The sequence below is a fragment of the Synchiropus splendidus genome, chromosome 7 (assembly GCF_027744825.2).
Source record: "Synchiropus splendidus isolate RoL2022-P1 chromosome 7, RoL_Sspl_1.0, whole genome shotgun sequence".
Taxonomy (NCBI): Eukaryota; Metazoa; Chordata; class Actinopteri; order Syngnathiformes; family Callionymidae; genus Synchiropus; species Synchiropus splendidus.
Window position 1 is genome coordinate 12,772,688 of NC_071340.1, and position 14,708 is coordinate 12,787,395.

At 43.8% G+C, this 14,708-nt stretch overlaps 2 protein-coding genes across 3 annotated transcripts in view; one reads left to right on the forward strand and one right to left on the reverse strand.

Moving 5' to 3' along the window:
- The window catches only part of bmpr1ba (bone morphogenetic protein receptor, type IBa), a 56,186-nt gene extending 45,216 nt beyond the window's left edge, over positions 1–10,970 (forward strand). The window contains exons 4-13 of the mRNA XM_053871389.1: positions 7,003–7,165; positions 7,234–7,333; positions 7,459–7,561; positions 8,286–8,376; positions 8,446–8,584; positions 8,649–8,841; positions 9,427–9,724; positions 9,793–9,968; positions 10,048–10,178; positions 10,333–10,970. Of these exons, the coding sequence (XP_053727364.1) occupies positions 7,003–7,165; positions 7,234–7,333; positions 7,459–7,561; positions 8,286–8,376; positions 8,446–8,584; positions 8,649–8,841; positions 9,427–9,724; positions 9,793–9,968; positions 10,048–10,178; positions 10,333–10,458 (1,520 nt within the window). The 3' untranslated portion in view covers positions 10,459–10,970. The remainder of the gene's footprint in view (positions 1–7,002; positions 7,166–7,233; positions 7,334–7,458; positions 7,562–8,285; positions 8,377–8,445; positions 8,585–8,648; positions 8,842–9,426; positions 9,725–9,792; positions 9,969–10,047; positions 10,179–10,332) is intronic.
- Positions 10,971–11,429: 459 nt separating this feature from the next.
- The window catches only part of LOC128762215 (netrin receptor UNC5C-like), a 176,340-nt gene continuing 173,061 nt past the window's right edge, over positions 11,430–14,708 (reverse strand). For both annotated transcript variants that reach the window (XM_053870297.1, XM_053870296.1), the window contains one exon: positions 11,430–13,548. In XM_053870297.1, the coding sequence (XP_053726272.1) occupies positions 13,386–13,548 (163 nt within the window). In that variant the 3' untranslated portion in view covers positions 11,430–13,385. The remainder of the gene's footprint in view (positions 13,549–14,708) is intronic.

Below are 14,708 nucleotides of genomic sequence, written 5' to 3' on the forward strand. Positions count from 1 at the left end.
GGTTTACACTCTCTCACAGGAAGTGTGGGATTTCTAGTTGAATGAAATTGTTGAGGTAGTTGGCGTAAAAATGATATTGTTATTGCAGCCACAATTCATCACATCCCATAGAATGTGATGGGCTGTGATCAGATCTCTGCATTCACATTCAAGCTTTGCTTTTTTTCATTTGTGTATTTTGAAAATAGTTATTAAATATCTGTGTGCTGGAAGACTAGATGTGCATAGCTCAGTCATGGGAAAATTGTTTTATGTGGCCCTTGTAGGAATGTATTATTTCTCAAAGAACAAGCTGCACAAATTGAATTTTGTTTGGCGTTTCTGAAACAAAGTGGCAGTGCGACTTTGGTGTGAGAGAAGCTGAATAGTGTGCTCGTACTGTGAATACTGTGCCTTTTTCTCTTTGCCTTGCATTCATTTTATTTTATTTTTCTTATTTATTTTTCTTATGGAAATAAAATTAAAAAGCAGAGTTCTGTTCTAGTATAGTTGATAGTATTGGTTGAACTTTATAATATAATTAGATTATTGTTCTCCTAAAATGTCTAAGTATGTTGAGTAATATGCTAATTACTGTTTCGCTAATATTAGCTGTAATGTACCCATTAATGTTGCCCCAGATTTATTTGATCAATGTATTTGAAAAAACATTTGCAATGTTGTGAGCAGTCACAATATACACAGACCCTGGGTACAAAAATAAACAAAACAAAATAATAAATCCCGGGTGGGATTTTTATGTGAAGCATTTAAAATGTGACCGGAGGACCTCACCTTGCGTGTGTGTTGTCATCTGGGACGACTCACACACAGTGTGGACGCTCAAGTCACGATCCTGAACTCTAAAATTAGGATGTTAAATTTGTGATGGCCAGCATTTGTCTTGGCACCGCTGTGGCTATTGTTTATCAATGTGATTTAGAGTATCGCTGAGATGGAATAATGCGCCGCATGATGTTAGAACAGGAATGGCATGAGAAATAAAAATAGCTGTGGAGTGTGAATGGAATATGTTGCATTGAGATGGTGTGGAGTAGAGCTGCACTGTTATCTAGTTACATTGGGCTCCTTGTGTTAAACAGAGGTGCTGTGTGATTCTTCACAAAAGGAAAAGTGGTAATACCGGGGATAGTTTTTCATTGTTCAAAAGGAGCAATGTGGTACGCACAGTACCTGTTCCATCCTACTTCTCAGTGTTTACATGCAGTTGCTCACTTCAAGAAATTGGGCTGCAATGGGTACTGATTTGATACCAGTTAAAAATATCAGCTTTTGTTGCTTCTTTCCTAAATTTATGAACATAGTTGTATTTTCAGGTCAGTTTCACATCATCTATTACTCTGTTGTAGGAGACCTAAAACACGTTATTAGTTTGAAAAAACAATCATTCTCTACATGTTTAAAGGTGCTTGTTATTTTAGGCCTGACGTCTGGTCTAGAATCAGGGTGACAAGCTTTACAGCAGCACTCTATGGAACATTCAATAACCTTTTACCAAAGCATCCTGCTGAGTCATCATTTCAACTCCGCATCCACTTATTGGCCATTACTTTATTACTTCAGTTAGCGTTCTCGTCAGTCTGTCTGGGGCATTTCTGACAAATCAGCTTGGCCTGACAATTGAAAAGTGCAAAAAGCTCTGTGGAGCTTCTTACTTTGCTAAAGTGAGTTTTATTGAAAATTTTTAGCTATTTCAGCGTTTACTGTTCTACGTTCACTGTGCACAGATGTGTTGTAAGTGATGCCTTAACTTTGAATTTACACGAGCTTTCCTTTACACAAAGTATTAGAATGTGTGGTCAGCCTTGGCTAGATTCAAACATTGGAGCTTTGACCTTGTTTGAATACAAGGTGAAGGAACCACTGTCTGCTTCTGATACACTATCTGTCTGGTTTTGCTTGAAGCAACTGAGTATCGCAGCATGTCTGAAGAACATAGACCTTGTCGCAGCATCACAATAAACCGTTCAGGGATTATTAGTGCGAATTGTTCTTGCGTTGTGGGAGGGAAATGTGTGCTTGCTAGCAAAGATGAAGACAGCCTCTACAGGAATCCAGTCAGTGGATTGATGTGGGCTGTTTTTGTGACGAGGAGGAGCACACAGATGGCCACGAGAAAGGAGTTTTTGATAAAGAGACCCAGCTGCTCTCTCTCCTTTGATTCACTCTCTCACATCTTCTGGGCGGAATGCTTCATCGTTTTCTTGTTTTCCTGAGAAGGGGCTGCTTGGAGCGTCTCCGGATTCAGCACCAAGTTCCGGGTCTCTTGTATATGTGTCGATCATTTCTTCAGGAAAAAAACAAAATAGCGGGACACACCTGGCAGACGGCAGATGTAAAATGGAAAACAGGAAATCATCTCACGGCATCACTGATGTGAGTGATTCAGTCAAAGCAAGAGCTTGAGTTGACTGGAGACATGTTTAAAGCTGGAAAAATCCAGTGTCTCATGTCATGGTTTGTCACTGATAAGTTATTTTGTTTTTATAATCATAACTGATATTAGACTTCATAAAAAGGGTAATTTGTCCCTGAGGCACACACTAGAGTTAGAGGTGAACTTTTAAGGTCAACAAGCGCTTGTCGTTCGCCTCCATCTCTGTAAAATATAACTATATATAAATCCAAATGTTTTGGATTTCTGGTTGGAAAGTGTGAGGAGCCTTCTGCTTGGATCTCTCCCAAACATCCGAGGAAATGTTTCATCAGCTGGTCACTGGTGTTTAGAAAAGGTGACTAGTCTCCACCAAACAGAGGAATGGTAGGAAGCATAATTGCCCTTCTTCCTTAAAATGGTGCCAATTTGGTTTGACAAAACGGCCGCAATTACCCCGAGAACACTGAGCCCTTTGTTGCCGGCCTCAGAAACAAACCATTTCCAAGTCAGCGCCGGCCGAGACGCGGACTGTGGCTCCCCGGTTCATTAAGACATTCCTGTACATGTGGGATGGCCCTTCTCATCTCTGCTTTGACGCGAGGAACGCCGGAGGAGGTGGAGGTAAAGAGTGGTGGAGAGCCTTTGACCCACCATTCTTCTTCTCCTGGGCTGTGGGCTATGTCAAACACCAGGAAGATGAACTGCTGCTCAGACCCTGAAGCAGGAGGGAAGGCGCTCCCTTGTCAATGGCTGTGTCCTAAGTGGAGCGCTGTGTTTACACGGACCTGCTGGAAAGGCTTTTCTGGTAGTGGTTGTTTGACGTGGCCGGGGTGACTGATGTAGATTCTGGTTTTGTCTTCCATCTTCATGCTCAATATCCACCCGCTTTCATTGCAAATAATAAATACCTGTCTTTCCTTTTTGTTCCCCTTCCCCATTCTTGGGTGCAGTTGTCCTTAATTGCATGTTGACACTGGCCCCCATTTCCTGTCATGAGGCCTTGGAAAGAAAAAAGAACTGTCGAGAAGCCTGTGTTAGCGAAAGAAACATGTTTGGGGTCACTAAAATGCCACCGTCATATTTTAAGATATGTACTTATCACACTCAATAAACGCACTGTCTGTCAAGAAAACAGTGTTGCCATCTGAATTGAACTCACCTGCCTCCTATTGGTTCAATGTAGAGGAACATTATGTGTCCTCAGAATGTGGTCAGCTGACCAGGTTATTCCGTCACTGGGCTTTTCATTCCATAATGGTGCGGGCATTTTCTATGACGGCAATGCTGGGGTTCATCAGTACAAAAAATGTCAATTATCTTTTAAAATGTTGTTTATTCTTTATTCATCTCGGTTTGAATGAATGCAACACTAAAATAAATGCTACCGCGACTGAATGCTGTAATCTAAACCTAAATATAAGAGTGATGTTTCATTTATTTATTATTATTCTTTAGTGTTCGTCCTTCTACTTCACAACACAGGGTTACAGCGTTGTTGTTCTTTAAAACCATCATCTCTGATAGATATTCACATGGATGTTTATAGTCCTACCTGTCACTGTGGACTTCAACATTTAATTGTTTGAATCCAGAGTGACCTGATTTATAAATACATTTATTGATATAATGATCACTGAATTGAGAATGAGACAAATCTGTTTGCACCTTGTTGATGGAAATATAGTTATAGTAGATGACCAACACTCTGGCAACATAGTCTAACCCTATTGTTGATTGTGTAAAAAAACCACACCCTAACTTGCATGACGTTCTCAATGTGACTTTTTGATTGAACGACAGTGGCAGCTGGTCACTAGGGGGCGCTGCACCTCTACCCATTGTACCTGTACAAAGCCATATGGTGCCTTTATTTGTTTTTTTAATGGAACATTTTTATATATGTTATTAGCTATCATTAATCACAGCAGCGTAACAAATAATTGACTTTTTTTTTGGTTTTTTTACACAGAAATTCCATCATCTGCCACAGTTAATCAAGTATATAAACCACTTAAAGGTGCAAAGATCACTGCAACATGATCATTTTAAAAGTAGCTTGCAAGCCAGGAAAACGTGGGTGCTTGTGTGTTACACTCCAGGAATGTTTCCCACTGAAGACAAAAACTCCTTTCGGAGTCAGTTACAAAGGGATTTCAAAACATACCTGCATGTAGCATCAATCTCATCACACACCTTCAAAAGACGCGTCAAAATTCCTTCTAAAAGTGAGATGGAGACTTGACTCCTGAGAGATGGATTTCCAGAATATTCACAATATAAAGACTGTACAGAGTCACCTAGTTATTGAATTAACCCCCCCCCTGTCAGTGTGCTCTGCTAATGTGATGAAATAATGAGTCTGAATTATAATTTATATGTTGACAGGGCTTCACAGTTTCGTTTCCAAACTTGTCATAATCACATGACCGAATTGTAAATTTGTAAATCACCTTCAACCAAACATCCAACTGTTTGCATGGTGAACTGAGAGATGGGGAACGACCCCCTTTTATTTCCATCACTTGCTTTTCAGTTTCGCCTCAGATATTTGAAGTGAATTAACCTCAGGGTGGCTGTTCTCTGTTCAGTATTTCTGCCTTCCTCTCAAAGCCTGAGCAGATCAGGAGGTGTGAGACGCAGGTGCAGGATGGAAGAGGAAGGGCCTGGTGTTGTGTCAACAGCTCAGCAGCACCTCACATGACCGTCCGGTGGACTCATGCCGCGTGCGCCCGGCCTGGGAAGTGCGAAATGAAAAATGAAAAGGAGTGAGTCAGTGCTTAGAGGATGGAGTTGGCGATTTGGGAGGGTGGAGCAGGAGAAGTAGGCCAATGAGGAGAGCGAGAGCTTGTCCATGTGAGTGAGCATTAGTGAAGGGGTGATGGGAGAGAGTGAGAGAAAAGGGTGAAAAAGGCCAGTGGCCTCTGCTCTGTCCCTCTGTGCTGCTACACTGCCCACCAGTTCCCCGCAGCTCTGTCACTTCTCGTTTGTTAATCCCCCCTCTTCCCTCCCTCCGACTCTTCCTCGCTCTTTCGCTCAAAACGGTCAATTGTTAATGTGACCCCTTTCAAAACCCCACTGTCCCTCTCTTGTCTGCACATTATCAGTTTGTACAAGAAAGACATTTGGAAAGGGAACACCCTGTCTACATGTGTGTGTGAATCGAAATGAGCTCACCTACTGCAGAGGCAAGCTGCAAACTGCCAGGTGAAGAGTGCTGTTTGGATTAGAACCGCTACATTGATTGTGTTTGTTACAGAGAGTTATGAATGTAAACACAGAGTTTTGGGGACTTTATGATCGTTATGCAACTATTGTCTGCTAAACAGAATCAATATAACTTACTGTCAGAAAGCAAGTTTGTTCTTGGACCAGGTGAAACTGAACTACATCGAAGTTCCTGACCTTGATCTGTATGGACAGTTTTCTGAAAAGTAAAGAACTTCAAACCAAGTCCGTTATATATGAAGTTGTTTTTGATGTGTAATTATTTCTTCTAAAAGGTGGATGTAAGGTGGATCTTTTTTAATCCAGTAAAATACTACGACACATTAGCTCGAGGGAGATGAAGACGGAAATATTAAATATTAAATAATAATGTAATACTGTAAATATTAGTGTAGTTTGTGGTATGATTACAAGTAGCATCCGACTTAAGACCGGGATCAGTTCTGACCAACCGGTCATAAATCAGATTGGACTTAAGTCGAATGCCATTCAAAATGGCCGACGCAAGGGTTATAGGTACCGCTGTAGTGGTAGATGGCTGTGTGAGAGTGAGATGCTGGGATACTGTGCTGTCGTAACTGTTGTACACATTGCCGGGCTGCTACGTCCTGCGGTGCCAGACATTGAATTAAAAAAAAAAAAAAAAAAAAGGATATGCTGACTGTGGTCGTGAGTATGGGTCGACGTGAGTCGAGCAGGTCGTAAGTTGGATGTTACTTGTATATGTTTTGTGTTGTGTGACCTTTATATGTCTGTGTGTCTGGTGTTATGTGTGTGATGATGTCTCACCTTTTCGGTGTCCTGGACATTCTCTTGGTTTTCCTTTTCTTTTATTATTATTTTTCATGTGCAGCCTGAATTTAGGAGCTTGAAGACTTTCTCTGTGACTCATTTTGGTCTCACTGGGTCCTGCAGACGTGACATCACACACTGACCAGACTATTATCGTGTGGTGTCTTTTCCTCTCGGAATAAGCAATGGATTGTTGCTCCAGTCTTTGCTGCAGCACCACTGTGAGGATGCTTTTGAACCATAAGATATTCACAGCTGGGCCAGGAGACCCGTCCACTGAACCTTCTCTTCCCCCGGGACACAAACAGGTGCCCATTTGACATATGATCGCAGGAAATAGGAACGCTGCGTGCTGAAGTGTGAGGAGAGCGAATCAGTGTGGAGAGTAAAAAAACATCTGTGGCAAATGAGTAGTTGCTTGTTGCATCAAATGTTGGGCTCTTGTTGCAAGCAATGGATGACCGGTCACTTGCAATGCGGTTTTGATGCTGAAGTACAGCCTGTTGGGTGGGTGTGGATCTAGCTGTCCTCTGGTTCTCCTCTTCATTATCCAACTGAAACACCTCAATTACAACATCTGTCTCACTGAAAATGCTGTCCTCACGCAGGCAACATTTTGGACAGTATGCTGCTGAAGTCCTCCAGCAAAGAGGCAGCGGATGCCGGGAAAGCCAGCGGCGGGAGCGCTGCTCCGGCTTCCTCCCCTCCTCGGCTGCTGCAGTGTCACTGCGACCATCACTGCCCAGATGGCTCCACGAATAACACATGCAGGTACGACACAGGAAGGTGTGGAAGCTTAACTCCGAATATTTGGTTCACTGGCATCTGCTTTGCTGAAGGACCGATGGCTCCTGCTTCACCATGGTGGAGGAAGATGGCGGAGTTCCGTTCCTGACTGCGGGCTGTGTCGGCCTGGTTGGATCGGAGTTTCAATGCAGAGTAAGTCAAGATCTGGTCTCCTCGCAGATGCACACCACAAATACTACAAGTATCTTGCTGTTTTCTCTCTCCGCTGTGGCTAACAAAACAGCCAGGTAACACTAACGCTATTTTGTGTCTCGCAGGAAACGTGGCATCGACGTCAGAGGAAGTATCTAGAATGCTGCACCGATCACGATTATTGCAACAAAAATTTACGTCCTACACTGCCCCCTCTCGAACCTCCCTGTAAGTACATCTGTACCAACCATCTGTTCAATGCTGCTTGATACCTAGATGTTTTTGTCAGGTCAGTGTTCTGTCAGTTTTATTTTGGGGTTAAATTATGTACCCATCACACATGCTGAAGATTTAGTATTAACAAAAAATATATTTAATAAAAACTAGTGGTGGGACTTTACCATCATTTGATTCAATAATATACCACATTCATTCACACTGAAAAATGTGGCGTCTTGTGGCAAATATCTTTCTGTCATTTAACTGGGATTTATTGAGATTAATTCATCACAAATTCTCGAATTACTCGACCCCACCCCTAATAAAAACTAAGCCACCATTGTCAGATAACTACATATGGGTTACGCTTGTCCTCCCTTGATCTGCTACTTGAATAAAGGTCATTCGGACTCTTGACATCACGAACATGTCTACAGATGAGCACCTCCAAGTCTGAGGCCATGGGAGCAGGCTGTAAAATCCTCGGTTTCATTGAGTCATAGCACTAAGGCGACGACCACTGTCATCCACTGGAGACGCTGTGTAGAGGTTAAAAAAAACTGTGACGTAGCTTTAAATGTAGTTAGAAGGGGATCAAAGATGTGACTTCATGGATTGTATTAAAGGTCCCACGCCAGAGTGGATGAACAAAATTACAAAGTAAAGCTCAATAAAAATATGTAGGTATTTGGTTTTTGAATATGTGGAAGTGAATTCATTCTTCATCCTCCAGTGGACAGAAAGATCCACCACGTGGCTCTGTTGGTCTCCTTCGGCATTTGCTGCGTGGTTCTCGTCGTCATCATTGTTTTCTGCTACTGCAGGTCAGTACTGCCGACCCAAACCTGCACCGACGTGATTCCCTTCTTCTCATCTTCCCATTCGTGTTGCAGGTACAAGCGCCAAGAGTCCCGTCCTCGGTACAGCATCGATCTGGAGGAGGATGAGACCTACATTCCTCCTGGAGAGTCTCTGAAGGATTTGATCGAGCAGTCGCAGAGCTCAGGTTCAGGCTCGGGGCTCCCTCTACTGGTGAGATACTGCTACTTTCAAAGAAAGACGTCGGGCTCCTGGTGACCTCTTTGTCCCCCTGCAGGTGCAGAGGACAATCGCCAAGCAGATCCAGATGGTGAAGCAGATAGGGAAGGGGAGGTACGGGGAAGTGTGGATGGGCAGGTGGAGGGGAGAGAAAGTGGCTGTCAAGGTGTTCTTCACGACGGAGGAGGCGAGCTGGTTCAGAGAAACTGAGATGTACCAGACGGTGTTGCTGAGGCACGAGAACATACTGGGTGAGACTCTGAGTGTGGCATGGTTAGATTTTATCAATCACTTCTCAATGACGTGCAGATATCACTCATTGCATTGTGACCGCAAATTAAACATAATGACAATTGTGGGATCTACTAGTGCATCTAACATGGCTGCCATTCTGGTAAATCTCATGGTACTTCTACCTTATTTTTTTTATAATCTTAAACAGTGATCAGTATTGTGGATGCCGATTGGCTCACTGAGGTGTGATTGCTGTGTGTAGTCTAGAGTTGTGCTTTTGTGTGTCAAAAACCCTGACCAAAAATAAATAAATAATGTAAATTCAATGTTTTAGTGAATCTTGTTTAGCATTTTCATCTGAGTAAATAACTCCTTTAAGAACATTATAGTTCATTTCAAGTTAAAGTTAGAGTTAAAAGAGATTCTGGCTTAAGAAATCTTTGCCTGAGGCAGATAATTCCACTAATATTGACCACTATTCTCCCACTGTTGTGGGTTTCTCTCGATGCTACAACAAGATCTGGAAGCCCAGTTGGATGCTCTGTAAAAGAGACTGAATGACTTCCTGTCCAGTGAGCGACTGCCTCCTTGTTTCCACCCAGGCTTCATCGCTGCTGACATCAAAGGCACCGGCTCCTGGACGCAGCTCTACTTGATCACCGACTACCACGAGAACGGCTCCCTGTACGACTACCTCAAATCCACCACCCTGGACAACCGGGCCATGCTGCGGCTGGCGTACTCCTCTGTGTCAGGCCTCTGCCACCTCCATATTGAGATTTTCGGGACCCAAGGGAAACCGGCCATCGCTCACAGAGACCTGAAGAGCAAGAACATCCTGGTGAAGAGGAACGGCGCCTGCTGCATAGCGGACCTCGGACTGGCTGTCAAGTTCATCAGGTGAGGCTCACACATCTTCACGTCGCGTGACCCGACAGGTCAGCATCTCCTGTCCTCTGACTCGACAGTGACACCAACGAGGTTGACATCCCGCCCAACACCAGAGTGGGAACAAAGCGCTACATGCCCCCCGAGGTTCTGGACGAGACTTTGAACCGGAGTCACTTTCAGTCCTACATCATGGCGGACATGTACAGTTTCGGACTCATTTTGTGGGAGATCGCTCGGCGGTGTGTGTCAGGAGGTACGCATCTGTGCAAACCTCAGTCTGAGCCACGGTCCCTGGATGAAACATCCTGTACTTTACTTTGCTTCTGCTGCAGGTATCCTGGAAGAGTACCAGTTGCCCTACCACGACCTGGTTCCTACAGATCCCTCGTACGAAGACATGAGAGAGGTGGTCTGCATTAAGAGACTACGACCGTCTTTCCCTAACAGATGGACGAGTGACGAGGTGAGATCGACTCCCTTGGCCTTTAAGATATTTTCTACACAACACGTGAGCTGCCACTTCAAGAAACAGCGTCTTCGTATCACCAGTTTCACACTATAGTGGCACCAGGCCGACTTCTAATGGCATCAATCCCTGTGGCTGTGTGTTTCTGCAGTGCTTGAGACAGATGGGAAAGCTGATGACAGAGTGCTGGGCTCACAATCCGGCGTCCCGCCTCACCGCCCTGCGGGTCAAAAAGACACTTGCCAAAATGTCAGAATCACAAGACATCAAGTTGTGAGTGGCAGCCCGAGCCGTCCTCCTCACCGAGCGCAGACAGGAGACATGAAGACCCGGCAGGGACAATCATCTGTACCATCAGGTCTCTCGGTGAAGACGGGGACTTCCAAACCAGTCAGAGGACTGAAAACCAGATGCTCCTGGACTCACAGTTGGCACACCTGGCACCGCTGACGCCAGCCACCGACCGGCCAGTGGACATCTCTGCTTTCCATGAAAGCTGATCTACCTGTAGATGAAGTGATAGAACTACCGAAGTGATGCACTTAAAAAGCAATGCGTTATTGCCGCGTGACAACCTCCCTCAGACACACTGTCACCTCTGGGTTTGTTATTTTACTGTATCGAGACACTTCACTGTTGGTTTCTGAGCAGGTGAACGTGTGGACTCAAGATGCCGAGGCTTTAAAAGTTTGTACTGGTGATGTTTGTCGACACTGAAGAGAAGACGTCTGTTTGATTTGTGATGGATCACTGTTAATGTTGTTTCCATGTAAAACCTTTTAAGACTGTAAGTTGAAATACAATGTAAGTGTCCAAATAAATTTGACATTGAATCTCTGTGATCTGTTTTGGTTACTGAGGGTAGATAAGTTAGCCAAAGCTATACAGGGTGGAATAAGCTCCTGGTATTGGACTTGCATGTGATGATTTCAGCAGCAGGATTTTACCGAAATGATGTCGATTTCTTATTTTTGCGACTTTGCCACTGATCCCGACAGCGGCAGCCTCTTAGCTTTTTGTGCTCCTTTGTCAGATGAAGGTCCAGACATGGCTTCGATGGCACTCAGCTGCCCACGTCCATTTACTGCTCTTGCTTCCTCTGAAGGCGACTGGTGTCATAAAAGCTAAAAATAAATAAGTGGACATGGCGTGGGCGAGGCGGACCTCAGAAAGTGTGGACTGTTTAGGAGCCATAGGTGACACAAGAAAACAGTTCTTACAACTTTTCAGAATTGCTTATAAATATAATTTATTAATAGTCTTAAAAATTCTTTATTACACTTTGTACAGCAAACAAATAGAGGAGATAAAGAGGCGAGAGAATCGAGATCGAGAGAAAGGTTCATGAAGCGTGCCAGAATTAGTCCAAAATAAACACCACCTTGTCCACCAAAATGACCCCTGATAATAGTACAAAATAAAAATGCACTTACAAGCACAACTATAGATAGAGACTTCTCTCATGGTAACTGATGCCAAGTTTGCATAGTAGACACTGCTTTCCGGTTTAAAAAAAAAGAAGAAGACTGAAAAAGATTTACTAGTATCTACCTGCACCGCGGTTTGAACAATGTGAAGCCGAATGACTGAACACAACTGAGCACCCGCTGGACACAAAAAGACGAGGAGCACGGGACTCCACCCGGAGAGGGACTGCCTCCCTTCGGGACTTGGCATCGTAGGTGCCGCATTCTGCTCCCTTTAGGGTCAATGGGCTGACTTGACTCATCCACACCCTCTTTTGAGCCAATAGGGCTTGGAAAAATACTTCCATGTCTCCCAGGTCAGGTTCGAGGGATACAGGTCTCATGTCATCATTTTAAAGCCAAGAAATCTGGTCGATCTGGTTACAGCCGGACTCCTCAGTGTCCCTCAGTATCTCCTCTACATACCTGATGTTCCGTCACATATGGCGTCTTTCCTTAGTCCTCTGCTTCTGAACGTTAAAATAAGGCCTTTCTAAATTATGCTGACACTGCATTTAACCAACTCACGTCTTTGACAAATCAATGGGAATGTTGATTGAAACAAGCTGTTAAATCACGAACCATCGTCATGTGACATCCAGTTTGATAAAAAAAACAAAACAAAACACAAGACTCACTGTTATAAAGGTTTTCAAAGGATTGAATCATGATAATATATATATTTTTGGAAATTATTTACAGGCACTTAAACACACCATGAATGTGGGCTCACTGTTTGGTGCATGAATTGAAGCTCCAACAGTTTCATATTTATTATTATTACGCTCGTATTTTCGTTTGTCATTCAATGAAAACCACTTCTGTTCTGATTTTTTAAATCTGAAACCAAATAATCCATGATGCGAACTAGTGAACCCACATATACACAACCGACTTTGGAATTTTGCCACTGTTTTTACACTGTAACGACAAGTTTGTAAACCTTTATAAAGTCACTCTTGTTAAAAAAAAAAAAAAACGGAAGTAAAGCAAATACACAACATGCCATAGTTATAACAACAAAATTATAAGCGCTAAACAAACTCATATCAGAATATATGTACACGTCTCAGATTACAAAAAGAATCGGCGGCCACTAGATGGTGCTAGAGTCCCATTCCCGATCGCAAAGTGTCCGCAGAGGAGGGATTTGAGTACAACTTAAATTAAACTCAAACTTAAATAGATGATTCAGCGGCGGCTTTTAAGATGTGTTGTCGTTCCTCCCTGTTTTCAGAAACAACCGTTTCGATCCATCAGTGACTTGTAAGAGCAGCAGTGACTCAGCTTCAAACGGTGTCACTTCCGCTCCAACTCACTGGAATTGATCCACACATATGGAAATACGTAAAGCGTTCCCTAGGAAACGATATAAGGACCTCGTCTGGTCTCCGTCCTGCTCTTCCTTAGCTTCACTCTCATCAACCTTTTGAAATGAAATTAGCTCCCGTTGCCTCCCTTTTTGCTTGCATGTAATATTCCATCTTCCAAGGAGAAGAAGGGGTGTTTCGTTACTCATGTGTTTTTGGTTGTTGTTGGTGGGGTGTTTTCTCTGCTTCAGTCACAAACAACGATGCTCACGAAAGATATGATGCCAACACCAAGTCACTGGGATTCAGCCTCAGTTCCGTCAGTAACCATGCCGACGTGATTGACATGGCTTTAGACCGATGCTGAGTCACCATGGCGACACCTCGACTCAGGTCGTGTTTCAGTACAGAAGCCGTCTGCTGCTTTGTCAATGTTCCGTTGTTATGGTGGAGAAGTTGCTGTCGTGGCGGCCCATCTCCTCCAGCACGGCGGCCAGTTCGTTCAGGTCTCCGTCGGGGAAGTGCTGCGCCTCCCACAGGTCCAGGATCACCCCGGTGGGACTGGACTTGGTGGCAAAGTAATTCAGGTACCTGTGGAGTCAGAGGAGAGCAGTGAGGGGCTTGTCGTACGAAGCATGTTGGCGATGGAAATAGGAGAAGAGCAAGACAACCGAGTTCAAGGACGTCATCGATTGAGGCCTTTATGTCTTCGAAAACAAGGTTTTCACTTGACGGTACTGGGTTTCTTTTTTAATCTGTCGATTCAGCAAAAAACACGTTTGAATCTGTCCATCACAGCATCTGACCCCGCGCCCTCCTGTGAGAGGACCTCTCACCTGACACTTCCTCGGACCCACATCATGACAGACACCATGTTAGGAGGTACTCTGAAGCTTGCTAAAACAACCAGCAGAGTTTTCATCAGTTTTATATTAGGATATTACATCATTTGCTTATTAAAAAAATATCAGTTTGATGTTCTGAATTGGTTTATATGGGGAGACCACAATTATAATGACTGGAAAGGCAGCGATCACGTGTCAATACAACAACTTCAGTGCCCTTTTTTTCCCACAGAGGTTCTCAGGACAGTTGGACATACTTTTAAAAATGTGAACTTTTGAACCGATGACTCATGGATTCTCTCCTGGCTGGACATCAACAGTGGGGTGGGTGGGGTTACAACCGAGCAGCAGTGGTTACAGTTGCCGTGGATGGGCTTCTCTATATTGTGACACAAATCACAACATTCTCTGGAGCTTGTGGGAGTCTCGTGATGTTTCTGGCACCTACCGTTGATTTGGCACTTCCACATCAAGCAGACTGACTTCATAAAATAGTCAGACGAATAGTCGGAATAGTCAAAATAGATCAGAAGTCAAGACCGTTCCCATTTAAAGAGCTTGGCAAAAACCAAAACGAAAAAGCCAAATACCATTTCCATACTCCGAAAACTTCTATACTCAGCAACAGAGCTAAAGTTAAAACAGGTTAAACTACAGTTGAACACCTGAGTTAACTTGGTCACTGTCAGATCTTAACAACGTCAGTCAACTGTCAAAGCTGTTGAGAGTACAAAATGGCCGGCGAGGCATCTGTTGATAGGATGAGTGGCTTCACCAGTCAGATCCATTTGATCTCAGGAGACTTTGGCCCTCTGCTGATGCCTTGACTGTGAGGTTGCCACACGAGGCAGTATTTTTCAGTGTGAACGTGGCCATTTGTGAGCACTTTCAGAGCTGGACCTTGCC